A 27,872-nucleotide genomic window follows, 5' to 3' on the forward strand; every position below is an offset into this window, starting at 1 on the left:
AACTGACATGCCGCCATTTCTAGGCACTCAACTACCATAACCAGTGTATGTATCCAGTCGTGACTGATGATCAAAGCTAGGAAGCAAGACAACAGCATTAACCACAACTGTCGTAAATTAAGAACCATGCAGACGTGGGCCTTAATGTTTATTTTAATCCATAAAAGTGTAGTGAATCATGTCTGGTTGCTATTTTAGGGCCTTTTTGAGGTTAAAACACTCCAGTATTTAGTTGTTTAGTGCTTTATGAAGCAGACAGCATAACAGTGCTTGAGTATGGGTGGTTCTGGACACAACAGATGCAAAAGAAAATGTTTTCACCCAAAACCAGAAAAACTAGGCTTAGAATAAGGAGTAAACTTGGAAGTCCATAATAGGAGACATAATAAAAGACTAACTTAAGTGCAGTTTTTAAACATGCTTTCTTGGAGTATGACTTGGAGAAAAAGTCTCCAAACATAGAGGTCAGTTTTTATCATGTGAAGAGTGGGTCTGGAGGAGCCGCTCTCTGTGCTTCAGCTCTGCAAGCAGGGTGTGGACCACTTGTTTGTTCGGATGTTTTCCATTTGCTTTGGAATGTTCTTAGAGCTATTGGTTAGAAATATTCTGAGACTGAAACCTAAACACACACAGCTCACCCTCCCACACCCCAACCACAAGATACGAGGGTTTCCAAGCCCGGCCAGGCATCGAAATCTAAGCCTCTGCATTTTCTTTAAAGACTAAAGGAAGGCTTTCATTGAGAAACACTTCCAAGACTACAAAGCAGAACAATATGAGCAATGTAACACTCTACTCTGAAAGGAGCAAGAGTGGCATTAGAAGTCTTTTTTTTTTTTAGTTGCTGCCACATCCACTACTTAAGATTCTTTACATTTTAAACTGCTCATAGTTTCATCATACATAGTGATTTATAAGCTCTTGTGACTCAGTAATTACAGAGACTGGAATGAAGGGAAACATCTCAAACTTGATAAGTATTCAGGTGCGACCATAAATGCTTTGACTAAAACACAGCTGAGGTCAACAAACTGGGTTAAAAGTCATGATCAGCCTGTTGAAAGCAGAGGTCTGGGATGCATCCGCAGCTTCACATACAAGAATAGGACCAAATCTAAGGTTTATATTGCTTTGTGTGTTTTGAGGCAGCAGCTTTTCATCGAATCTCATCTTTCCTCTTTAGGTGTTGTCATCATTCCCGAGTCCAAGACATTTTACCAAACACGACATTCCTCTGTGACTACTCTACAGCCTCAACACACATCCAGATTTCTACTTCTGTTTTGTTTCTTCCTTATGTGAATCTTTGTGCAAGCATCCGTCACCTTTTTATACTTTAGTTAACCAAATTGATTAAGCCTTTACGACAGTATTTAAAGTGTAAATATGTGGAAATACCTGCCAAAAGTTCCTTTCCAATTATGAAAAGGCTCAAATAAAGCTCCATTATTGTATTTAAGAGGTAAACAACCAGTTTGTTTAATTTAATTGATTGGAAAACCTGAAGGGCTGCATAAGTCATTAAATAAGGTGGCGACATTTTAAGTTAATTTTGAATCGTGAGTCACATTAAAGGCAAACAGCTGGATTAACTTCAGACTCAACAACGTGATTTTGTGTCAACCTAAGAGACAAAATACGTACTTGAAGGCCAGCTCCCCCTTCCCCCCATGAGTAAAAAAATCTATTCTTCACTGGAAGCTGAAGGAAAGCCTTTAATGTGGGAAACCACCCAATGCAGCACAGCACAGCCTGTTTGGAACCTACACTGACTTAAAAGAAAACTCTGTATTTACCACAGGGATGCAGCAATCACATCTGTGTTAAACAAAAAGAAAATATAGATGAAACAGAAGAAAGGCTAAACAAAAGGGCTCTGCTCTTTAGCTTTTAGTGATACGATCATAAAAGAACATGCGGGACAGACTGTCTTCTTAAACTTCAAAGTGGAGACCTACAACGAAGAAGAGAAAATAGGATAGAGGCATTAACAGAGCAACTGCATAAATGAGCTTTTTGTGTTAATTATTATGTTGTTATGAACCACAATAATCGTGAATTCTCCAGAGACGTGTGTTTATCCTGTTTTGGTTTATTAACAGTCAATGACAAGAATCCTCATTCACATCTGCACTCAGCAGGAAGAGGATGAAGCTGCCTGTGAGTTTTTCTAAAAGTCCAACCTCAGGTTTGTTGTTACACAACAATGGCACATAAACCTCATGATGACTGCACCAGACCTTTTTAGAACTGTAAAAAATCCTATATATAAGACTATATTACACAAAAACTGTCATTTCTGTTCCACTTTTAACAAGCTTAGAACAAGACAGTTTGTAGCCACATCCCCACTCAAGGCTACATAAACTTTGCATCATACTAGCAACATAGTACTACAGACTGTGTGTTGAACTCAATCCCATCTGAAACTGCAACATTAATCTCTGAGTCTATTAACCTGCCCATCAGTTAAATAGATCATGAAGAAAATGCCTGCAGAGGGAAACCCAGGAGACTGTGGGATCCAATAGGAGAGTCCAGCAGAATGGGTACAAGCCGGAGCAAGTCTCTCAGAGGGATACCCAGCTGGCTGCCGTGGGACACCAAATCCCCAAATGAAGTGCAGCCTGTAAGCAGAAAAATCACTGACGTGTTACTATGGTTGAATTAAAATACCCAACCGATCGCCACAGTGCAACTGCGACAGCATGAAGGAGACAACATTGTACCGTTTTGTGTGAACATCTGTTGGACTTACCCTCCAGCTGTGTATGCGAGCTCTTTAGAAATGGGATGGAGCGATAAATCAGGAAGCAGGCCAGCATCAAGGACTGGGCTTCTCTGGAGGGAACCTGCCCCCTCATGTAGGACCTCACGACAACACTGTTCTCTGCAGAAGAGAAACCACAAGGGTTAGCCTTTTTTTAAACAATTGAAAGTGTTCAGCAAGCCATTATAACAAGTTAAACTGTAGTGCCCCTTAAAAAAAAAACCTCTTATTCAACCGCATTACATTATAGAGAATTAGTTTTTATGTGCCGACAGGCTTCATTGAAAAAGTGTGCTCTAAATCCCCCTCTATTTCATGCCCACACATGGAGTGGAACATGTTTTCATATCAGTGAACCTCACAATTATTGTCTTTTAGAAAATACAGGATCAGTGAAGTGACACAAAACAATGTCAACTATAATGGCTTTTAAAGAGGCAGTTTGTCAGCCTTTAGTCTCATTTTCTCAAAGACAACTCCACCCTGACGGATCAGCTCCTTTATCAGCTGCACCCAGTTCAGAGTCAATAATTTTATAAGGGCGGTGTATTTGGTTTACTCTGCAATGCAGCAATAACCAGCTGTTTAAAAGGTGAGGGAGCAGCTGCTTAGCTTAAAGAGTCACAAACTTGTCACACAAATCAGTGACCCAAACAAGCCCCACCCATGATTTTGGGAAATACTTTAAGAGACTGATAGAAAGAAGCTGCATTATTCAGCCACCCAAACTCTGCTGAACTGCTGGTCAAAAATCCCCCAAATATGCTGCAACATGTGGCCTTTATAAAGAAACAACATAAAGAAAGCCCTTCTGATATATTTAGAACAGCATAATGAAAGACATTTAAGATATGATGTTTCATTCATGAAATATTTATTTAACCTGACTGTGTGTAACCAGAGACATTCCTGTTTTAATGCCCTTTAGAAAAGGCACTAAAATGTGTAACTTATGTAAAGTCTTCATGTTTGAGTTGCAAAGTTTTGTTAGATAAGTTATTGCCAAGGATGCACTTTTCTTTTGGTTCCTCAACAGAAACAAGTTAAACAAAACAATGAAACAGAAAGGTGAGTTAGAGATGTTGACATGATCCCTTCACTTGCTTCCCACGCTCCTAGGAGTGTGTTTTGTCCTCCAAAAACGTGTTTGTGTGTGGAAGGTTTGGAGGGTGTTTGTTTGGATTTATGCACAGTCTGTTTAACATTGAAACATGAAATTAATACGAAGGAAACAGCCTTTGCATTAAAACCAGCTGAAACATGTTCAGCTCATGTCATTGAAAATAGGTGTGTTTTCTCAAGCAACATGCAGTTGTCAAAAAAAAAAAGAATTTTTGGCATCTGTCCTTCAAGTCAAAACAAGAACCCTCCCTGCCAGAAGATTACAAACATATTTTTCTCTCAAGCACCACAATGTGTTTAAAAAGAGCCAACTGACTGCTCAGCTGATACTCCTCACATGCTTTTCTTGCAGATTGAAACTCCAGTTGAACACACCTCCCTTCACAGAGGACAATGCCTGTTGCAAAGGCTTCACAAATGTCCTGATGTCGACACTTTTAAAGGCTAAGCGTGGGACGGCGTACGCTTTCTACTACGTCTGCATTATCTGTCATCATGGCATATTTTACACTCTTGTTTACACCTTTTGAGCCGGAAAAAAAAATGGGCCAAAATGCAAAATCACCTTTTTTTTTTTTTAAATCAGTAACTATAAAACACTTGCATAGTTTTACTCATTTTAACTCAACTTATTAATTCTTTAGCTAAAGGGATGGCTTTTTTGCACGATATTTATAGTGTGGGCAAGGATGTATTCAGTAAACCTAAAGAATTTTTTTTTTCTTTATGTACTTTTTGCAGCAAACAGTTGCTAGTAAGCATTAAGAAATACTACAAAATATTATTATAAGCACGTGTCTTACACTGCCCCCCCCAAAAAACCGTAAACTGGAGCAAAGAAATGTGACGCAGAGGAGTTTTCTATGTTGGCATCATGATAATGGCAGCAGTTCCCACGAGTCTCAAGTCCTGCAGAGTAAAGATAATCTCTGGATGGTCCATTGGGTCAGCTGAGGAGTCTGTAGCCATCAGAAACAAGAATGCTGTTGTTTTACCAATTAAACAGCTTTTTGGCATGTAAAAAAATATCCATGCTATTTGTATTTCCAGTGAGAAGTCTTCAAAGTCAGTATTTCTCAATGCTGGAGCCCTGCATGCTTCACTGAGATGAAAAGCTGAATCCAGGGACCTAGTTTAAAAACAAAAAAAACAGGTGTAGTGGACCAGACGAACATGTAAAACATGCAGGATAGGGATCCTTTAGGACTGGTGCAATTAAAAAAAAAAACACCCCACTGACTTTGACTTTATATACTGTATTTCTTTGTGCTTCCCATCCTCACCTTTGAGCCAACTGTCCAGAGCCACATCCACAGCATTCTTCATGACAGGCAGAAACTCTGATGTCAGCAGAGTGTCATGGCAGTTGCCAGGACTTCGGAGCATTCTGCTGTCCCAGAACTCGATCACCAGACGGAGCTGCCACAAGGGAAATGTCTGCTGCACATCACTGTGGCGCATAGCAGTCACTGCCTGAGGAGTAAAAGCAAAGACCCTCAAAGTTCTGAGAGTGGGCTTAAATGTTACTGTACTTTGTTTAATGTGCTAGCTTTCCCAATGTTATGTTTTCTCTGAGTGAAAGTCTGCATTCTAATCCAAACATGGCTTTAGATTATGATTAGCATGACGGAAAGTAATACGGCAAGCAGAAGCCAGAACTTCTTAGCTTTACTTTTTATTGTATATCTGATCTGTCTCATTCATTGACAGGAAACGTATGGATAAAATCAGCTTCTTTTTTTCAAAACTGTACAGAATAAACATTTATCTATCCGGCCAAAAGGTTTTAATCTGTCTGAGATTTTTTATTGAAGAAATTATTTTTATTTTGTTTTTGCAAACGTTACCTGCTCAATAGCGATATATGTGGGCAGCATCTCTGGACACTCCTTTGTCACGCATTCATAAAGCATTGCAGAGAACAGCAATTGAGTATCCTCTTTCTGTAAAAGAAAATAGTAAAATAAATAAATGCCATCAGATCTGTTTACCAAATGTACATTCTACTCATTCCAAACTACTAAAACAATATTTTTCTAAATATTTATATACTTGCTTAATCTTTTGGTGTTTTTATACTTTTAAGAGTCCATATTTTACATCATTTTTTACCTATTCTTGTGGAAGAATAGGTAATGAAACATTGTAAGTACACAACGACTGTGCACAATCCTTTATTACTATTTCTTCGAAATATCTTCCTCTGAAGGCCTGGTTAAAAACTAAGGTAAAAATGTTTTCTATTCACTCACAGACATACTTCACATGCTCATCTGATTGTGACCACCTTATAATATAATTAACCAATCTCTGGATAATCTGTTTTCACAAACTTAAAAAAAAGAAAAAATAAGAAAAAAAACCAAGACGATCATCCTGATAAATGTGCACATCTGTGAACTTATTTCATGCCAAGAGAAAGGCGGAAAATGAGCAAAATACAGACAGAAATTCCAATTACTTGTTACGTCGCCCAAGTTGGGATGCAAAAAGGCATGTAATGACCAAAGTGATGAGGAATCAGAGGCAGATGTAGGGTGACTGAACTAATACAATCAGCTGGTAAAATTCTATAATAGGCAGCAAATTCTAAAGTTGTTGTGGAGGCGCTCACACAGACTCGTAGCCTCGGCAAAAAAAACAAGAGACAACATCCATATAACATTAAGATGATTAAATTATATTAAAATCTAGAATATATGTGCAATACATTGAGATTCTTTATGTTCAAACAAAAGCAGAAGCCTGACAATGACTTTTTGAGGGCTTCAATTGCAGTTTTCAAAACAACTTGGATTTTCCTGAAACTTTGTAATCAGTCCTTTCTGAGGGGGAATTTCCCAGTAAGATCCCTGTTTCTTCCTTACCACTGAAAGAATGTGGTTTGGAATTAAAGGCCTAAAAACAAAGACTGAATAAACTGGCATGAAATGTAAAAGGAGAGACGAAAAGAGACGCATTTATAAGATGTGGTGTTCCCTTTGGCTCACTTGTGTATGCTGCTGGAATTATGATACACAACTGAATATCTGCAAGTCCGTCGAATATGAATGCAAACTCTCACTAACATGAGCTCAAGTAGCAGATAAAATGTGCTCAAACTGTTTCCAGCTTTCATATCACAAAAGATAAAGTTAACCAAAGCAATGACAGCAGTATGACACAAAAAAAGTGAAAAGACCATCATGCTTTTTGGTGCCCATTAGAAGAAAGATCTGATAATGTATGTAGGAAGCTGAGAGAGGCTCCAACTGTATTTTTTTTTACATGCTGTTATCTCGATTTACAACTTTTTTCTCACAGCTCATTTTGACTTAAGGCAGAGTTCTTCTACCTCATTGCAGCAGATGAAAACACTCAACCTCGTAGATCTAAACTCAGGATGGTCTGTGAGGTTTAAACAAAGCATCAAATTTGAGTAGAAAGCTGATTTATGAGTCTGAGAACATGGCGTGGTTGTTGTTCTAAGACAAGCTGCTCTGAGTATACAATAAACTATACTTCTGAGTTTTTTTCTCTTTTAATTTAAAAAGTTTAATAAAAATAGTTTAAGATAAGTCAAAGACACTTAAAACACAGTCAATTGTTAAAAGAGGGTGCACATCCTCTAACAGCTGTTTTAATAACACGAGAGATCTGACCTTACCCAACATATCATCCACATGCATACAGAGACCTACACTGAAGTTCATCTTACATTTTCTGCTATTTTTTGGGGTGTATTCAGACTGGACACATTTGGTTAGCTTCAAGTGAACCAGAGTTCGTTTCGCCCCAAAACCTGGAACACATTTTCTGTGTGAATGCACCCAAGCGCTCTCTGACCCATCTTTCGGGTGGTTTCGGTTCATTTCCAATTGGATTGAGCTCTGGTTCACTCTGAATAGGCGGCAACCTCACAGCGGAACAACTGAACCAAAACAGCCACCGTGGCCAGGCATTACGAAATGTATTCAGAATAGGAAGGAAGCAACCCATGAGCAATGGGGAAACATGGAGCAATGACTCACAGCCAGAAGGCCCTGGTTCAAATCACAGCTGGGTCCATTCTTTGGGAATTTGCATGTTCTCCTCGTGTATGTATGGGTTCTCTCTGGGCACCCCAGCTTCCTCCCACAGTCCAAAGACATGCTTCATAATTGAATTGTGTGTGGTTATCTCTCTTTGTGTTGCGCTGTGATAGACTGTCAAATCATTCAAAGTGTACCCCACCTTCACCCCTTAATAGTGGCTGGGATAGGCTCCAGCTACCCCGTGACCCTAAAAGAGACTAAGCAGGTTTGGAAAATGGATGGACAGAGGTCTGTGAGTGAAGTTGGTTATAACATTTTTACACTAATCCTTTTAAGAAGAAACCCAAAAGCAATACAACTGTCTAACAACATCTACTTTGGGATTTTAAACTCACATGTTTCATTCCTTCTGATGTTTTACAGAAGAACTCAGCGAAGGAGATGAGAACAGGTTCCGAGGTAAAAGTAGAGATGGCTTCAGGCTTTAAGAAAACAAAACAGAAGATAATCAATCTACATAATGAATCAGGGGACTTTAGAAACAAAGACAAACATGTTGAACAGAGTTAGAACAGATGATTGACAGTAAAAAGAAAAAATAGACGGGGGGGTTGGGGTGCAAGGACAGAGATCAACAAGGTGCATTTTTCACGCTTCAGACCAGCAGGTGTATTTGCAACGTTTGGAGGCTAATCAGAAACGCAGTGTTAGTCTTTACGCCACGCAGCTGAACCTGCAGTGACAACTTGGCATGACTGGGCCTCACAGTGGGCAGGAGGTCAAGCTTTTTCTCTAATGTGACGCTCTACTTACAAATTCAACCCACATGTTTATATTGCTATTTGCAATGAAATGGTGGCGGCTTTCAATCTTCTTGTAAATGGGAACAGTGTCGATGAAGACATTCTATTCTACTCTATTCTTAAAAAAATAAGGAAATCATCACATGATAAATCAGCTACAGAAAGATGTCCTAATACTGAACAACAAATGCACTTTTCAAGCAGAGAATTTTTCAAAATGAAACAGTCACACAGCTCGCCTTTAGTGCTTTGTACTGAACAAGCCAAGCAGAATTCAGCAGATACTACATGCAGTGGATGCATCATCTCAAAGCCAAATGTGACTCTCAGATACTTCAGCTCTAGAGAGTTTACCTTAAAAGCCCTGACTCCAGAGTTCAAGTGGTTGATGGCTGTGGCCAGAAGGCTTTTCCAACCCTGAGGGTCATCTTTGTAGGGCAGCTGACCGGCCCGAAGTTTGACGTACAAAACCCCATCTCTTGACAGGATTGATCTAAAGAAAATACATCTGATTACTTCATCAATACTTAAGAACATTTCAATGTAAATTCAAGGAACAACCAGAAACATGTTACAAAACAAAATTGTGCAATGTTGCAGACTTGTGTATAAATGGCGTATACTTATATAGCGCCTTTCTTCCTACAAGGACAAAGCGCTTTACAGTCACAGACCCATTCACCCAGTCACACACACATTCACACACACAGTCACACACTGGTGGTCGCTCCGCTGCCAAACACAGGCGCCCGCCTACCACCAGAGGCAAGGTGGGGTTCAGTGTCTTGCCCAAGGACACTTCGACTCATGGGCGTGCAAGGCGGGAATCGAACCTGCAACCTTACGATCATGGGACGACCGCCCTACCGCTGCACCACGGCCGCTAAATGCGATAAAACAAACCGCTACATTTATATAAAACTTCCAGCAAAGTTTACTCCACTCACTTCAAATGTTGTGTTTCTTTGCTGAGATCGACAGATAGTTCCCAGTATCGTGGGCCCTTCACCTTCACCTATGGGTAATATTGCATTAAGATTTTTAGGCAGGTCTTCTTATCAGGTTTGGGTGCCACACAGAACTGGAATCAGATTTACCCGCTTCAAAAGATGCAGCTCAGGAAGCAGGGTGGGAGCCATCAGCTCCACGGTTGTTTCCTTGTACCACTTGCTGTCCTAAAACAACAAAAACCAGCTTTATCACGTGACTCATGTCCACACCGTCTGTTACCTCACACTCTGCACTCAAGTCAACATTAAACATGACGTAAAACTATTGTTACCAATTCCCTTTTACAGAACAAAACAACAAGAGCCCAAATAAATCATTTAAAATGACAATCAGCAATTTTTCTGACCCCTACACAAAAGATTAAACAATAGCGGTTGGCGTTAACAGAATCAAGCTGAGCCGTCTGCTGAGAGCTAAATGAAATTCCAGCAGGAGCATCAACCTTCAAGTATCTTTCATGAGTGAAGACCTGAACTAGCATGTAAATTCAGTCCAGTACAATATTTTATTGCCCTCAATTTATACTCTCTAAAATAATTTAAACTAGTTGAATGTTATGTGCTCCAACTCAAAAACAGTAGACTTTTGTTAAAAACAAACCATAAAGTGAGAATAGGGTGAAAAATGTATTATTCACAGGTGACAGGTCAAAAAAGGCCCAACAAATTTGCTTAATAATGAGATGACGCATGAAGATTCATAGTGGAGTGTCCAAAGAGGCTGGAAACAGGCTGACGCACAGCTCAAAGGCTATGTGCTTTTGTGACTGACAACTTTAGAAACAGTTTCTCTAAAATTAATGTAAATGTTTTAAATGTTCTAGTTTGCTTTGAAAGGGCATTTCCACTTCCTCTAATTTAAAACAATAGTGTTTAGAGGGTGTTTAGATTATTTTTTTTATTTGCATGATAAAAAAATGTTTTGCTAAAGGTATTCTGTGAATATTTATAAATCAAACCACTGAGTTTTAGCATACAATGATTAAATGTTTTCTAGTGTGTTCTTTTATTATTTTGAAGGTAAACACTTACCTTATAGGTGACTTCCAAGAGGACATAGCAAGGTTTTAAGGAATCCACATCTACAGGAACCAGCAGGCGCGGCTCAGCAGCCAGCACAGCGAGGTGCCTCAGGGCCTGTAAGTGGTAACTGCAGCAGCAACAACTTTAGGTTTGCCATCATAAAAAGCAGGGGTGATCATTACGTCGATCGACTGTAGATGTGACGGTAGATTGTGGGTCATCAAAGATAAATTACAACAAAATAAAGAGATATTTGAAATAAAACCATCAGAAAATCAAAACTTGATCGACATGCAGAACAGCCAAGCAAACGTGCCTCTGAAACATACGTCCCTTTGTTTAACTACTGAGGACACTTTCTCTGCGTGTATATACGTATACATTTATATATAAATATATAAACATATATACATACATATTTATGTATATATTTATATACATACACATACATATATACCGCACATTCATATAGAGGTAGATCTTTTGGAGTTTGTTAATCCAAAAGTGTGGGCGCCCCAGATATAAAGAGCATCTCTGCCCTGCTATTTCCTGATAAACTGTCAACTTTTGAGGAAACAATATTGTTTGGATGATATTATTTAAACCTATAGCAACCAGTAGAAACAATACAATCCAAAGTGTACAAAAACACTTTTTTACTTTTTGCAAACTTAATTAAAAAAAAAACAAAAGCCACAGTTTCACTGTGTTATTCAGCTCCTAAAGGCAGGGGACGTTTTAGAAAGCTATATATGATTTTGTGTAACTTGCATGTTTCACTTTCAGGATAAATCTGGCATATTAGTAGTTTAAAATGATGCTGTCTAGCATGTTTATTGTTATTTTTGTCAGTTTATTGTTGCATGTTTTGTCTCACCGGTTGTCTGTGCTGTGAGCTGGAAAATGAGGGTACAAGGCACACAAGAGAGCAGCGATGGCAGAATTGGAGGTACTCAGAGTGTACCTAAAAAAAAGAAAGAAAAGAAAAAAAGTCATCCCTCTAACTTAAGCCCACAGTGACAGAAGAGGTAAATAAATGCTAACATTTTCTGTTTCCCTCTGAAAATATATTGTTCTTCACAAAATATTTTCTAGTTTTAAAAAACTATGTTCACAAAGTTAAACACTTAAAACAAACCCACAGTTCTGTTAGTTAAATTACAGATGTACAATCTGGACTCTGTCAAAGGGCAGAACAGAAGCTCTTAAACATAATAGCTGACAGCTGAATGAGTCCTTTGACTAATAGGGTGATTATAATAATGTTGGGTCAAACAATGAAGGCTGCCTGTGCCTGGGAGGTTACTGATGAGACCACTTGACAGACGCTTGCAGCACAAGATGTTGCCCTTCAGTTTAATGACTGCCCGTGTCATGTTTAATGTATTTAAGAACATTTAATTCCTTTAGCGCACATTTATGAGTCGAAAACACGCCATTGGTGACTGTCATTACAGAAAAGTGTCTTCTGAGGGAATACGGCTAAATTTACCAACATTAATGAATAACTTGAAGTTACAACTGGTAACAGTAAACCACTGATATATTCTCTTAGTAAACTCTATTTTTTAGTATTTCTGGAAGAAAACAGGTCTTTAGAATTCATTTGATTAAATCACACATAAAAATACACATGTATTTTACCCAAACATGTTTCAAGATCCACTACAAGTCTGTAGCAGTTTACACAGAAAAAAAAAGTATTATTTTCCTATTTAGAATACGATTGTAATTTTAACAAAAAAACAATTCCCTTTGTGCAGCAAAAAAGTAATTTTTCTACTAAATGAACAAATTAAATCCAACAAAAAATATAATTTTTGAAAACAGAAATTGATGAATTGTCACGAATGCTGATCTGGATTGTGCATCGAAAAAAAATGTTTAAAAAATTTAGCTTTCCCTTTGTTTTCCATTAAAAACTAGGAGGGGAAAAGGAAAGAAAGAAGCAGGACGAATGAAAGAAAGAGAAGTGGAAAAAACAGGAACTATAAGCTGGAGATAAGCGATGGAAAACAGGTGAGGGAATGAAAGAGAAAAAAGATGAATGGCCGCAATGAGGTGATAACAGTAAAATGTGCTGAAGGGAAGTATGAATCAAGAATTTGAATGCTGAATGATCGATAACACAAGGTGGAGGACAGAGGAAAATGAAGCAGTGGGACGTCCCCGTTCTTTGGTTTGACCTGTGACCTCAGCGGACTTGTGGTAAAGCACACAAACTTGGGTTTATGTCTTTTGATTTGGCTAAAGACTTGCACATGGCAAGTCTAAAAAAAATGACCTCATTCAGATCAAAAGGTTGATCTGATTATGGCTGTAGGTGGAGACACATTTGCAATGTGTAATAAGAGAGTGGAAGCTCTTTTTTCTTTTCCAATAAGCACATCTCAGTCAATGGTTTGGGAAACCTGGTCTCTTGAATGCCTGTGTCTGTGTGTGCATGAGTGAAATTCAATTCAAAGCTGTGTATTTATGCGACTAACACACAAAGGATATGTGTGTGTTTATGTGGTACCTGGTCCTTCCCAGAAGCAACAAACCCAAATCTAGTGGGTGTGTTTTTGTTTGTACTTAGATGTGCACAATTTGTGGCCATACAAAATGCCTCTGGCATGTGCTTTGCATGTACATAGTATATAATTAAATTCATGACACGGGTCAATGAAGTTTGAAATTCACGTTAGCAATTACTTCAGGCAGCCGCATCATGTTTTGCAACAAAATATCAGCCTACAAGTGTCCAATATAGGGAAACCTTAAGATAGCCTTAGGAGTTTAGATTGTGTAATCCCCTTGTTGTGAAATTTTAGTCAACAAAGTCAAGGAAGACGAAAGAAAAACATAAGCCTAAAAAAGTATACTAACAAACACTACCTGTGCTTTCAGAATCCGATTGTTTTTTCTTTCAAAAGTAAACAGATCTTGTGCTTTTTTTTTTTTTTTACTATGACTGACCATTCAAAAATGTTCAGTTCTGATCAGGAAATGGAACATTAACATGGAAACACAGTAATAGCTGATAGCAAAACTATTTAAAAAATGTTGCTGAACATAAAGCAAGATCCTAAGTGGGTTTTTTCACAGCTTTTGAGTCGTGTGAAGAAAGAATTCCTGAAGCTGCACCACACGATCCTTTCTGTCCAATCACGTGTCATACCTTTGAATCTGCTAATCACCAACATTTTCTTGTGTTTGTTAAACTCACATTCAAAACACACAAATGAAACCTAATAAAGAGTTTTGCCTCACCTGCCTCCTCCCAGGAAAAGCAAACCGAGGGCCATGTGATGAGCCATGTGGAAGCCATAGTTCATCTCACCACCGGTGCGCTTGTGGAGGAAGCGACACAGCTGCAGGACCTTCAGGTCTCCAGTTCCAGCCATTATCATGGACATGGCCAGAAGAATCATTGATAGGCCCGTTTGCAGGTTGTAATAGCTGGTCTGCTGGAAGAGTCGGAACAATGTTTGGACAGACAGGGAAAACAACGACAAGATACATTTTTTATATAGCATCTGTCATGAAATTTGAGAGGTCAAACTAGGAAGATCCAGAGGAAATCACTCACAGCGCCAACAGGAGCTGTCCCAGCAAAGGCCATGATCTTCATGAAGGTCTTGGCAAACTCATGAAGGCAATCAAATGCATCAGAATTCGCAGAACCAGCAAAGCGTAAACCTAACGCCATGCAGGCTCCAGCAGTGATGTAGTCTTGAGCTTGGCTGATGTAAACAAAATGTTACGTTTAGTGAAGTAGAAGGCAAATTACCGAATAAAAAATGTTAGAAAAACACTCACGTCATTGCATCCATATTAATGTCCTCTGAAGGGTCAACATTTTCCCTGATTATCTACAACCAAAAGAGAAAAACAGGTGACAAGTTTCAGCAGTTGTTCCACTGCTGAATGATGTTTTTGATCAGTCAGAATATAAATAAAAACATATGCAACAGTACAGTTGATGGAGTGAACATTTATTCATCTAATATTGAAACAAATACTTTTAGAGTTTTATAACCAACAGGTTTTACATCCAACTGAAAAACCTCTGTACTTTTTCCAATAAGGAAAATTCGTGTCAAGTTAGTGATCTTCCTTCCTGAGGGTGAGATCCATTACCCAAAAAAATAAGTATAAGATTCGATTCACTGCCTACCTTCACTTCTATAGACTATGGGAGATTAAAAATTGTCTTTTGTGAACTTATTTATCTTAAACTATTAAGGAGTTCTTCAGGGGGTTTATCCCAAAGGAAGAGTTAAAATTTAATAAAACCATAGTGGACATTGATACTAGAGATCAGGGTTTTTTGGCCCTGATTTGATTCTAATTCATCTGATTTTAAGAATTTGGTGATACCAATTACCAATCGGATCCTTTTGTAACACGTTTAAAAGAAATGAATAGATTTAATAAACAGACCCAGGTTTTTCTCTGTTTTATTCACCTTCTTTTATGATTTAAAAGTTAAACAGAGAAATTGTGCGTAGTAGCTTGAACAATCAAGCAAAGATAGTGCAACTATCAACTAGAAAAACAGTTAACTATTAACTAGTTGAAATAGTTTATAGTCATGTAAAAACGTTTAGTGACTGTAGCTTTAGTATCTTCTATTAAAAATGAGTGATGAATTTCTTTAAATTCCTTGTTGTAGCATAAATATGAGCTAGTCATGAAAACTCATCATATCAATGTCACCATTTATTAGCTTTTATTGTTTGAGAAGTTACAGATTTTTCTTCTTTTTTTTTTCAAATCACTGTTTTTTGGAGCTAGCACTCTGTAGTCGGTCCCACATGATCAGATTGCAACATCCCTAACAGGGAAAACGGATGATTACATCACTACTTCTGGGTGTGTATTATCTCACCTGGGGTATGTTACTCTTGACCCATTCAGTATTAGGAAGGATTTCATCCCACATGATTATACATCGAGCAAGTGTCTAAGGAAAGACATAAAAAAAAAGATACACCTGATTCAGAGAAGGGAAAAAAGAAACGAGCAGCACCTCACTGTCACATAGAAAACCTCATATCCACACAAACAAACAGCCGATGGCACACCAACCCTCAGCAGCAGAAACTCTGGCTTAATGAAGTCCAGCAGGAACCAAGTGTCTGGAGGTTTCAGCCAATCAGCAATCGACCTGTGGTATAGAACCAGAACCAGAGGATGTGTTAATATCTTCCTTTAACACCTTCTATGCCAAAAAACCAGAAAGCATTAGATGAATCTTGGAGGAATCAGGAAGTTCTTGACTAGTAGACAATCGTGAAGTGGAGGAGTCTGTGGAGTGTTTTTGTGGTGGAGGTTACGATGCTCTGATGTCCACAGACATGGAGATAAACAGAACAAAGCTCAGATTCATGATACTTAGAAAAAGCTATGGATTGGATTGATTTAATACACTGTAAATAATTATAATATAACTTCATTTGTAAATGCAAATAATTTGTTTCAGAAAATAAATGTTAGTACAAGAAATCTTATAACTATAGATTTAATGATTTGTAGGTATGGTGTCAATTGATAAATGTATGGACTGCAAACGTGTATGGTTTGCATTTTCTACTACATACATTACCATAGGAGTCCTACGCCTATTTGATAACAAAAACGTATGTATTGCACAAAATATGAAAGAACATTTGTCTATTTTTGGCAAAGACTTAAGTTAGTACCACCACTTTTAGAGTTGTGCCTCAGTTATTATGCTTATAAAAGCACATTTATAAGTTTATAAACTATTTTATAATTTAAAATTAATTTAATAAAGGATGGAAACATTATATTTTGTTCTTCTTTAACTAATGCTTGATGAAATCTTACACTTGTACTCTAAGATCTGCCGTAAAACAGCAGGGCCACCCTGGAGATGTTCAGGAAGTTCTTGTTTGTGAAATAAGATGCTGGTTTCCACATCAAGGGAGGGGAGGAAGTTTGCATAAGCAATAAACAGATGTGATGGTTTAACGAGTTGATGCACTGGTAACCAGGGATGAATGCTCTGGATGTTTTGGTTTTGGATTTGCAAAGGAATGTGTGCAAAAAGATCATTAACAGTACAATTACCAGGTCACACAGGTCTATTAACTTTACCAAAATATTTTTTTAAAGGCGATAAATGTTGTATGAGATTTGATTGTCTCTTCTCACCTGTTATTGGTCTTGAGGTAGATCATGGCGAGGGCCAGCGTCGCCCCAGGACATGTCACATCCACATTTATGGTGTCACCTTCCTATATCAAACGTCTCCGTTTAAATCTCAGTTTATTTTGGCGTATTTTATTTTACTTTATTTCAGCACACAGCACCGGTTCCTAACACAGGTCATGGCAAAGCAACATGTACAGGCTGCAAACAAGTTCAATAAAAGTCTGGATTCTCAGGTTTATTCCTTTTCCTCTTAGATCCCACTTATCTTTTCATGAAAGCAGTTTTTGCCTTTAGAAATCTTGACTGAAACAATAAAAAGAAATTCAAACAAAAAAGAATCAGCCATGCCACGCAGTCTCATATTAATCCAACTGGAATATAAATCAGTTTGATCAAAAAAACGAATCAACAAAATTCATGTAAAAACTAAAACCGATTACATTTAGGTTAAAGAACTAATTTTGTTAGACAGGGACAGAGAAGGTTTGGAGTAATAAATACTCTTCATAATTTGCGTGTGTGTTTACGGTCTGGCTCTTCTGTTAGGTTTGTAGGTTAATAAGCATCATAATTTATAACGTTTCATTAAGACTGTATTTACTCTGTAATTAAATCAGATTTGCTTATAACAGCCTTTGAGGGTTCTGATAGAGTTTAGATTATTTTTATTGTTTAATTTAAAAAAGCATATTTTTTTTAACTTCATTCTTAAAGGCATTTAGGTGCAGCACTGTGGTCTTACGCATTACAGAAGAAGAACAGAAATTGTTCTAAATATTTACCGCCTTAAAAATCTGGAGTTCAATGAATCCAATTTTAGAAAGAATTATTTGCAGCTGATTGTATTTACGCTGCACAACCAGTGGTTGTTTGACAAATCAGTAATAGTGTTTCTGCGAAATGTGAGAAAATGCGGCTGCTAATGGTTTCTACACAGTGCATTTTTATTACTTAAAGTGAGCAGTGAGTGTAAAAAACTAAATTCAATAACTTTAAGAGACTCATGAAAAATTAACTATTCATAGGAGAAAGGCAACATATAGCTATAGAAACCTTCTGGTTACCTTAATTTGGTAGCTGGGAGACTTGTGTCGCTCCCGATTGGCCCCAACTTGAGCTCTGCGATGCCCCCCCACCATGTACTGATACAACTGCTCAGGAACATTTAGGTCCGTCATCCCAATAAGGTTGCTTCCATGCTGGAAAAATACAAAAAAAAAGAAGAGGGAGTATGGACCGAGAGAGAAAAATCCCATATGATAGAATAAAATTGATATGAAGACAATTTTGAGATAGCAGAGTCCCAGAACATTTTATACAAAAAAAAAAAACACTTGATATAGGAAAAATTAAAGGTGGTGAATAACAGAAAGACTTAAACTGGATTAAACAAGTGGGACAGAGGCACAGACTTTGTGCTTTACAACTGGTGTTCCTCTAAAGAAAAACAATGTGATGATTTCAGCAAATTTCAACAGTCTGAAATAAGAAACTGTTTAGTTTTAAGAAAGAATTTATAAGTCAATCCTCGTGTATGTGACTAGATCTAGACAGATTTCAGATTTTGCAAGAAATAGTGGTTTGAAATATCAATGGACAAAAAGAGAAGCTCAAAAATAAAACGTGACTTGTGCAATTCCAATGACATAACCATAATTTGTATTTAAACTTCTGACAACGTCTACATTTTCCTCTAAAGAGAGGAAAGACAACAAAAAACTCCACTAGCTTTTATTGTTAACAAAAGTAATACTAATAAAGTACTAAAAAATCGTAACCTTTTTTATCTGACTGTGTACCTATTCGGATTTCTGATTTATGATAATTGGATTCCTCCTCATTGGAATCTGAGGATTTCTGATTTATCAGGCAGTCTGGGAGCGAAAGACGGAGAGAGGCGATTCGTCCGAGCTCTGTGGAAGGATTCTTCAGGGAGGAGAGACTCAGTACGAGAAACTTTCACAAGTGCTTGTCTTGCCCACTTAAGCAGGATGCTCACGATCTTTGAACATATGCAGAAGATGGATGCCAAATGGGAGCAGGTTTCTGCCCGAATTGAGGCCAGTCTTGTCCAAAGTGACCACTTTTTCTGATGAAATCTGCCTCAAACTGCAAGACCAGTCAAGGACTCAGCCGGCAGAGAAAACAACCTGCTGGCGCCGGGAAAATCTAATCAGACCCCCCCCCCCTCTGAGCTGAGGACTCCTGTCCTTGGCTCCAACAAAACAAGATATTCGCTTCCAGAGTGTGAAAATCGTTGTTGTGTTGAAGGCTGATGCTGCTTCTCACCCCCCCCCCCGACCTTGGCATCACCCTGCCCCCTGTGAACACTGCCTGAGACGCGCTTAGCACTGCCCCCCGCACCACCCTCCTCGTGTACTGTGTTGTCTTGTGAATATGTGTTTAAACGGTGTCGTTTTTTTCTTGTATCTACACATTGTAACAAACAGTGTTGAGATCCAACTTGTTTTTGTCACCAATGCCCCCCACCCTCCCCATTCGTAACCCATCTACACCCATCCTAGTAAGGCAGCACATTTATTGCTGCAGCCTCAGTCAACTCTGAACTGTATATGTGTATTTGTTGATCTTGTTCGGGTTGTACTGGAAAGTAATTTCTGTAGGTCAGTGTAAAAGCTGTGCAAACGACAATAAAATGATTCTGAGAACCCAAGTTCTTTTGTTTGTGTGTCTTACCCCCAGACAGACCATGCCCAAAGCCAATCCAGCAGCAAGTGAATAGGACTCTCTGTCAGTGCAGTACTCCATCTCTGGGCCAGGAGGCCGGCCTGACAATCACATATGGGGATAAAAAAGGATTTTTATTTCTTTGTTGATGCATGATATGTTTGGAAGCATTCTAAAGGATTTATCATGAGTTAAGGTCAACTAAACAGCTTAAGGGCAGGGGGTAAATTGCAAAAAATAACCTTAGCTTTCAAAGGTTTCTGTTTTAAAAGTGACTGTAGACATACATAAAAACAGACCTATCTCAGAAAGTAAGACTTCTGCATTGTGTCTGTGTCCGGTTCCCTGATACACAAGCCCAATGCCGATGACAGCAGCGACCTAAGAAAAGCAAGAAGTAGAATTTAAAATGGTCCAGTTTGGAGTGTTATGCCAAGTGCCCCCAGGCTCGCACCTGAACGTTGTGAGGCACATCCAGCTCAGTGGAGGTGGGTGGGAGAAGGGCAGGGATGTGGATACTGAGCAAACGAGTGATTGACATATCCATGGTGCCCAGTCTGGCGGAAGACACACCCAGCAGGAGTCCAATGCTGGTCATCTCATGCCCCTGACATCATAATGACAAAGCAGATGAGACATATAACAACACAAACATACAACGTTATTGACACTTTTATAACCACTAAAGGCTCCAAAATAAAATTAAAATAAATTCAATAATTATAAGACATTTCATCGATAAGTGATTAATAAAACCTATTGTAGAAACAAATTATTCCCAGAGAAAATGACCCCAACTAAAACTTTGTTGTCCAAACTGAAGGTGACAACTAAAATTCCAAATTGTGTCACAATGATTAAGTTGCGCTTATGCGCACCTCAGTACACTGACAAAATAGAGCTGAAAGAAGAGTTACGTATTCATTTTACATATCAATTGTAATTGTGCACAATCTGGGTGAACCATTAAAGAAAGGTTTTATCATAATTAAGGATTAACACAAGGATCATTCAATGAAGTGATATTTATGCCACCACATTGCAAACAAAACTTTCTAAGTAGCAGATAAAAACCTTCAATATTTACTTTAAAAAAATATTTGTGCGTCAGCAACACAAATGTTTTCACATGCATTGTGTCTCATCTCGCTTTCTTCCTATCTTTGATATTGAAAAATATTTTTTGAAAACCAAAAAGAGGTTTTTAAAAGAAAAACTAATTTTTTGGAAAGCAAATATTTAATGTTTTTATCCGCTACTTAAAAAGTTTTGTTTGCAATGCGGTGGCACAAATATCACTCCATACATTCCTTTTCAAGTTATCATATATTTATTTTCTCTCTTCAGACAGCAGGGGTCACCCTTGGCGCCTCTCTTTACATTTAATATATCTGACCAAAACGGACAATGATATCAATCAAAGCGGACCTTTGTTCTTATTATTTAGGTCTTTTTTTTAGTTTTTAGTTTAGTTTATTTCAAACACAAGTGAAAATTCAACACACATTCCTTTTAAAAGACATAAAATAATACAGTGTGCATGAAAAGGTTGGGTTGAAGTTCAATCTTGCTCCCACCCTTTTTTACAAAACCTGATGATGTGCGTATTCAACACGCGTACTGCTATTTACATATAGTTACAAAACATTTACAATACAATTCTGCATTGCAACTGTGCTAAAGTGACATTTTTTGTTTAATTAATCATTTCTGGCCTTATACAGTACTATTACTGACTTCTTGTAGGTTTTTTTTGAATGCATGTAAACTTTTGGTTTGTTTTAAACCTTCATCCAATCCATTCCATAAATCCACACCACAATTAGATAGAAACATTTTCTTTTTTGCTGTTCGAATGCACTGCTTTTTGAAATTCAGTTTTTTTTTAGATTGTAACTCCCGTCTCTGTCTTTGAACATTTGCTGTAAGTTTATTGGAAGTAAGTTGTATCTGGCTTTGTACATGATGAGAGCTGTTTTCAGTTTTTGTTTCGGTGTTCACTTAAATGTAGTATGTGTAAAAGATAATCACATACTTAAACTTTAGGCATTTACTTTATACAGTTAGACAGTTAAGTTTTGCCTCATGTAACATTTTAAAGTTTCGTTTACCCAAAAGTCTCTTCATTTGACTTTTCAAAAAGGGCAAACATTTAAAGATTTTATCAATAAATCTTGTGGCAGGTTTGACTGTTTTTGTCAAATTATTTACAAATATAAATTGCTATTAGAGATCAATTCATTCAAAAGTCTTGAATAAATATTAGACCCTTAAAAAGTAGACAATTTTCTATTTATATATAACAATGTCTTCCAAAAGTGATATTTATGAGCATGTGCACCACCTTGAAAATATAAAGAAATGTACCTATGTTTTCCATCTATAAAGGTAAAAATAAACAAGACAAAACAGATCAAATACTATGTTTAATAATCTAAACATTAAATTTCCAGCTCAGATTAAAATGTCAAGACACAAAGGGGACATTAAATAAGTTTTACTGATTTAGTTTGTTTAGCAAAACCTCCTGCTGGATGCTTTGCTGGAAAGAGGCACCTTTTTCATTGTTAAAACAACAGCAACTAACAATTCTAAAGAACCGATCACATTTGCATAATTTCACTCTTACTGCGAGAGAAAAAAACCACCAGCTATGAAAAAGCTTAAAAGTTAGCCAGTTTATAACTCCTGTTCTCACTGCAGGCTGTGTGTAACATGAAACCTTTTTAGCATTCATCCTGTTCCATGTCTCTCAAGTCACAAAATCACTAATTAAACTTTAAAAAATATTTACTATATTTTTTTGAAGATATCAGGGTGGGTTTTGTGTATTTTTGGATAGTACAAAAAGCAATTTACTTTATGCTGATGCATTAGCCTCCATGTCACAGCAATTCACTAAATACAATTAAAAATGACTTTATAGATAACCAATGGCAAACTAAATAAAACCTCAGAGCTAATTTGATAGTATAACCTGCACAATTACATTTGTGCTCAATTGAAATACCAGATAAGAAGGGTTTTAAATCTTTCAAGGCTAAACCATCAATTATTGTCAAACAACAAATAATTTTTTTCTTATCTTGCATCACTGAAAAACAACCGATAAGGAAATATTTTTAAATTTCCAATCTCTTTAAAGACGTAAAGATTGATACACCGCCTTTAAGATAATTGGCAAAAAGTGAAAGCAACGCAAATTTAAAAATGTTGACCTCAATTTAATCAGTCTTGAGCGTGTACTTCACGTCATCTTCTTCATTGAGCATAAATGAGATTGGGCTTGCAACATCCTGTTTTCTCACTTGAAAGTAGGAAAGGCTTATCTCACTTCAAACTTCTCAGAAGGCTGAGTTTCACTCTGACTGAATGCCAGGGCTTTTTAACCTCATTTACACTCATCTAGAGAAAGGTGTGCATATGGTTTTGAATTTGTAAGATAATTAAAATAAATCAATGTGTATTCGCATAAAACGTAACTTAAAAAGCTGGTGAGTCCTTGTGCTGTAAACTACAGCAATTCACGACCTACTTTAAATTAAGCACTAAGGGAGCTCAGATCAACCAGCATCTACTTTTGGGTGCCAGTTGAAGTAAAATGAAAAAACATAAACTTGTTCAATTCTTTATTAATTGGAAAAACCAAAAAAAATAAGACAGAAAGAGTCCTATAGTTGTTGAGTGTTTGGGATTAAGCATACCTTGGTGAGGTAGTCGTGAATGTTTAATGTGGCCAGTTTGGTGAGGTGTCCATTGAGTCCCAGAGCCATGAGGAAGCCAGCGTATTCATTCGCCAGCTCAGGGGTCTTTGGCTTGTTGTAAGCAATCCAGGCTGACTCCACCTTGGTAGAAAAGAATAAAATTTATAAAAGAAAGAAAGAATTTTTCTTAATTTAAACAACTTCCTATTTATATATAACAATATCTTCCAAAAGTGTTATATTACGAACTTACAAGCTAAAAAACATACGGAATAACCAATTCAAAACGGGCATGCGCATTTGAAAATCTACTAATGAAAAACAAACCCATCAGCTTTATAGCTGTCATTCAGACTAAATCTCAACGTAAAAACAAAACAAAAAAAAGACTGAATGCTCTCATGATGCCTGACATGTTTACCAAAGCTTTTGGAAAGCACTTCGAAATATATAAACTTGATTTATCAATTCCATTCGTGTCTTACATCCATTGCGAATGAGAAATACAGTCCATGCTTTCGTGAGGCTAAACATTTGATTTGACATGCAACAGGAGTGTCTAGTTTATGAACACATTTTTTGGCAAGTACTGAGCATTAAATTTGACGAGCATCAAAACAGAAGCATTAGATGTGAATTTGACACGTGAATGGCGTTCAGTGTGAAAGTGGCATTACACCTGGCTTGGTGGATTTGTATAGAAACATTACATTTTTTCTCCTAACAGTATGACTTATACTCCACTACGACTTTATTCTTCATTATGCTGTTGCGGCTCATGCTCCAAAGTGGCTTATTTATAGTCAGAAAAATATAGGTAAACATAAATATGTTAAAATCTCAAAAATAAAGTTTTTTGACGGATTAGAGCCCAAAGTTGAGGACAAAGTACCGGTACTACGATAAGCATTGCCAAAATAAGACATTTACAATGTTTGTAATTCATTTTGTGTCTTTGGATAATAAAGTAATCTTTAAGGTGACCATAGAAGTTAATGAAGATGAAGACAGTGCAGCTCTGGTTTCATGCTGACCTGTGAAGCAGGAGCTATTTTGAGACCAGCTGCTACTCCGTTGTGGAAGCTGGGCCAGCTTGTCATGTTTGGAGGAACATCTATGTTTCCACTGTTAAGATCTACCATGGTGTTCCTGGGAGGTGCACGACCTTTAGTTGCACAATGGACACAGGAAAACAATTATACAAAGTTTACAAGTTATTACAGCTATATTAAATGTAACTTCAGGAATTTTGTTTGTCCTTTTCCCTTCACATAACTTCTTTGTTCATTCTTTTAGACTTAATTTTTCTGTAGTGTTCCATGTAATTTATGTGCAAATGCATCTATTTATCAATAAAACTTAATAAAATATGGCTTAATAAAATGGTTTTAAGATAAGATAGTGGTAGTAATAATACCATAAAACTATATCATGACATTAGTATAACACAAGGCGAGAATTTTTGTAGTTTTTGTATCATAGTGTTACCTGTAAGATTCAGTTTCGGCACAGGCAAAGGTTCAGTGGGAACAGGGTGATAGGAAAATAGTGTGAAGAGGCCTCTGCCAACTGGAAGAGCCATGGTTCTCTGACATAACTGCAGGAGTCTGAGGTCAGGAGACAAAACAGAACTAGCTCAAAAAATGAAATTTATGGAACTTAAATCAGCTTAAAATCAAATGCAACTAAAAAAAAAAGACAGATTTTTAAATATGTATTAGAAAGGGGGAAAAGAAAGTGCCTTATTTTTACTCACTTGTTTTCTTTTTCCTCTATGTACTCATGGTCAGAAACCTCAGGTAATTGGACAACACTGACTCGTACCGGTCTGGAGCTCTGAAGCAGCCTTCTAACCTCCTGGACCCGAAGATCCTGACTCCAAATTAGTCCTGTGACCTGAAGACAGAAAAGGGTAGAAAAATCTCTCAGAAAACAGCATAATTTACAAAAAACATGCATACTCTGCAAAGCTAGAAAAGAAAATATCTGAGGTAAGACCAAAGACTTCATGTTCAATGATTCAATTACCTCTTGAATTATGTCTGACATCCCATCTTCTTCCTCGTCAGCCTCTGTTGTAGCAGGAGGCTCCAGTGACAGCCCTGAACCTACAGACTGGAAGCAAAAACGTCACATCTAAAAATGCATGACGTAATGCGTACAATCATATGTGATGGATGATTTTCTAGAGAAAAATACCATACATTTTTGTCTATGTTAAATTATATTTTCTTAGAAATATGTAACTGATACGAGGGCATGGTAATTGACCATTTTATTGGTAAAAATCTGTTTTTTGTTCCTATTTAGGAAATTCAAAAAGTCATAACATTAAAAAAATGTTGTTGTTTTTTTTAAAGTCTTTTGCAAACACTTTAAACAACATTATTATACATCAACACAAACATTGTTTCCCCTTATTAAAGTTTAAGAACACAGCTTTTAAGATGAAGGCATATCTATGTGAATGTGATCGCTTTTAAATTTTGGTTAAGTAAATACAGCTTCACTTAGAATTTTATGAGCAGTCAGAAACATACTGCGTCTGCAATGTTACCATTAAAATTACCTGAAGATTTAAATTCACACCAAACTTACAGGTTTAGTCTTGGCTAGAGTCATGTTGTGAGCTTGTTTTGTCAAGTCCTGTCTCCCAATCAGCAAACAGACTTCCTCTGACCAATCAGAGCGGGGCTTCTCTCGACAGCGATAGATGGCCTCTCTGATAGGCAAAGCCACACCAAAAGGGACAGACTCCAAGTCTTTCAGTGTGAAACCTTGCCAGAGACAGAGACAGACAACATGTAGCAGCTGATCTGGACATCAAGAGGTTAAAAAGAAATTAAGACATGTTTAAGTTTGAAAAGCTATCGTGTAGCAAGTTTTGCTTTAAAACATTTCAAAATCAGCAAACTTTTATACGTTATTATTGTTTTTAAATTGTATATGTGAAATTATAAATATTACGACATAGTTTTAGGGCCACCAAAAAAAAGTAATATTTCAAGATTTAAAGTCGTAAATATACAACGTTTTTCTCATAAATATACGCTATTAAAGTGAAATGAGCATATAGTGAAGCAAGTCAGCAGACAGACTAAACTCAATTGAACAGGTAAGCTGAATGTTTATTGATTTATTACAAACGCGTGGAAGCTCTTTGGTTTGATTTACAGCTTCCAGAATCTCTGCAGCCTGTTGATGAAACCATCGGTATCCCTGCAGCTGTCCACTTCCAATCCTTTCTTCCTCCACGAAAGACAAGATCTCCTCCGAGTCTGTGTGATGCTGACGTCTGAAGAGGGCCAGTTTTTGGCATTTTGAATGTTGTTTGCTAATACAATAGACTATCTTAATTCCTTTTTGTTGTTTTGTGTTAAAACGAAAGGTTTCCTTTGGAGGAGGAGACGTGTGTAACACCATTTTCATTCCCCTTTGGTGTTTCTTGTGCACATGACGGCGAGCGAGCCCTTTGTTTTTGAAACATATCTGGAAATAAAGCTTCACAAAACATTCCACATCTCTCATCTTCGAGCATGGCTCAGATAAACAAAAACTTTGGTGTTTTTTCTCGTAAATTTAGGACTTTAAAGTCGTAATTTAAAAAAAAAAAATGGTTGAAAACTGGACCTAAAACTCCATCGTAAAATATGGCCATGAATACTTAAGGTTGCTTACATGACATTGAACAAGAAATGGTCCTGTGAACTTCAGTTTAAAGACAACTTTTACTGAAACATGTTGAATTTTAAAACACTGTAGTATGATTATACTAAAAAAAACAATGCTTCTCTTACCCTCTGAAGTGAGCCACACCACCAACTGCTCTGCTAAACCTTCACTGGAAACCCTAACTTTCACATTGTTCTGTCTAAAAACAAAAGACAATTAAAACAGTGAGCAGATGAAAAAAAGAACTAAGCAACAGTAGGAGATATCCCCTTTTACAAATTTGTCCATCTTAGTTTAGTTGATAACAACCCTGACCTGTCACTTCATTCAGATCATTTAACCCAATAATATTCAGTAAAAAGGCTTTTTCTTTCTTCTTAGTCTTAACTGATCTTTTAAGAATAAAAAAGAGATATTTTAAAACTATCAAACAATAAAACTAGCTTTAATTTCATTGCGTATATTTATTACATAAAACTAAAACAAACAAAAAAGATTTCTTAGTTGAGCCTTTTTGCTTTTTGCTGAGTCTTTCTTACCTTTTGATGTGTGGTTCACTTGTGCAGAACTTCAGCCCTAAAACAACAAGAATTAAAAATACATAAACAGAAAAGAAAGAAAAAGAAAGCAGTGTAGTAAGCAGCTGTGTTTTTTGGCTCATTGAGAAATACGAAAATATCAATTTTCAGTTGTCAAATGAAACCATTTTCATGAAACCCTCAGGATAGCAGGGCATTTGTTAGTTTTGCCACTACAACTCCATGAGGGGGCAACCATGAAAGTCGCTCCGGGTGCACCAACGTCATGGAGTGACAGGTACACTCTGGTTCAGACAGAACCATGGCAGACCAAAAAAATACCGGCAGCAGTGACTGTCATTCAGTTATTGCCGTTTTGTCACATGG

The 27,872-nt window shown here is 37.2% G+C and overlaps 1 protein-coding gene across 2 annotated transcripts in view; it reads right to left on the bottom strand.

The window, feature by feature from the left end:
• Nucleotides 1–2,068: 2,068 nt before the first annotated feature.
• anapc1 (anaphase promoting complex subunit 1) overlaps nt 2,069–27,872 on the bottom strand; it is a 42,968-nt gene continuing 17,164 nt past the window's right edge. The window contains exons 26-53 of one of the 2 annotated variants that reach the window (XM_011484270.3): nt 27,507–27,543; nt 27,093–27,166; nt 25,894–26,072; nt 25,324–25,410; nt 25,052–25,191; nt 24,784–24,902; nt 24,330–24,460; nt 23,296–23,436; nt 20,046–20,198; nt 19,891–19,972; nt 19,601–19,692; nt 17,968–18,102; nt 16,904–16,986; nt 15,815–15,893; nt 15,615–15,689; nt 14,543–14,595; nt 14,313–14,466; nt 13,994–14,187; nt 11,619–11,705; nt 10,751–10,868; nt 9,806–9,883; nt 9,656–9,723; nt 9,063–9,201; nt 8,301–8,387; nt 5,740–5,835; nt 5,176–5,365; nt 2,759–2,890; nt 2,069–2,627 (exon numbers count right to left, since the gene is read on the bottom strand). In XM_011484270.3, coding sequence (XP_011482572.1) covers nt 2,479–2,627; nt 2,759–2,890; nt 5,176–5,365; nt 5,740–5,835; nt 8,301–8,387; nt 9,063–9,201; nt 9,656–9,723; nt 9,806–9,883; nt 10,751–10,868; nt 11,619–11,705; nt 13,994–14,187; nt 14,313–14,466; nt 14,543–14,595; nt 15,615–15,689; nt 15,815–15,893; nt 16,904–16,986; nt 17,968–18,102; nt 19,601–19,692; nt 19,891–19,972; nt 20,046–20,198; nt 23,296–23,436; nt 24,330–24,460; nt 24,784–24,902; nt 25,052–25,191; nt 25,324–25,410; nt 25,894–26,072; nt 27,093–27,166; nt 27,507–27,543 — 3,152 coding nt within the window. In that variant the 3' untranslated portion in view covers nt 2,069–2,478. Of the gene's footprint in view, nt 2,628–2,758; nt 2,891–5,175; nt 5,366–5,739; nt 5,836–8,300; nt 8,388–9,062; nt 9,202–9,655; nt 9,724–9,805; nt 9,884–10,750; nt 10,869–11,618; nt 11,706–13,993; nt 14,191–14,312; nt 14,467–14,542; nt 14,596–15,614; nt 15,690–15,814; nt 15,894–16,903; nt 16,987–17,967; nt 18,103–19,600; nt 19,693–19,890; nt 19,973–20,045; nt 20,199–23,295; nt 23,437–24,329; nt 24,461–24,783; nt 24,903–25,051; nt 25,192–25,323; nt 25,411–25,893; nt 26,073–27,092; nt 27,167–27,506; nt 27,544–27,872 lie in introns of both variants that reach the window. The other variant, XM_011484269.3, reaches the window with a different exon arrangement.

Source organism: Oryzias latipes, chromosome 15, assembly GCF_002234675.1.
Source record: "Oryzias latipes chromosome 15, ASM223467v1".
NCBI classification, from domain to species: Eukaryota; Metazoa; Chordata; class Actinopteri; order Beloniformes; family Adrianichthyidae; genus Oryzias; species Oryzias latipes.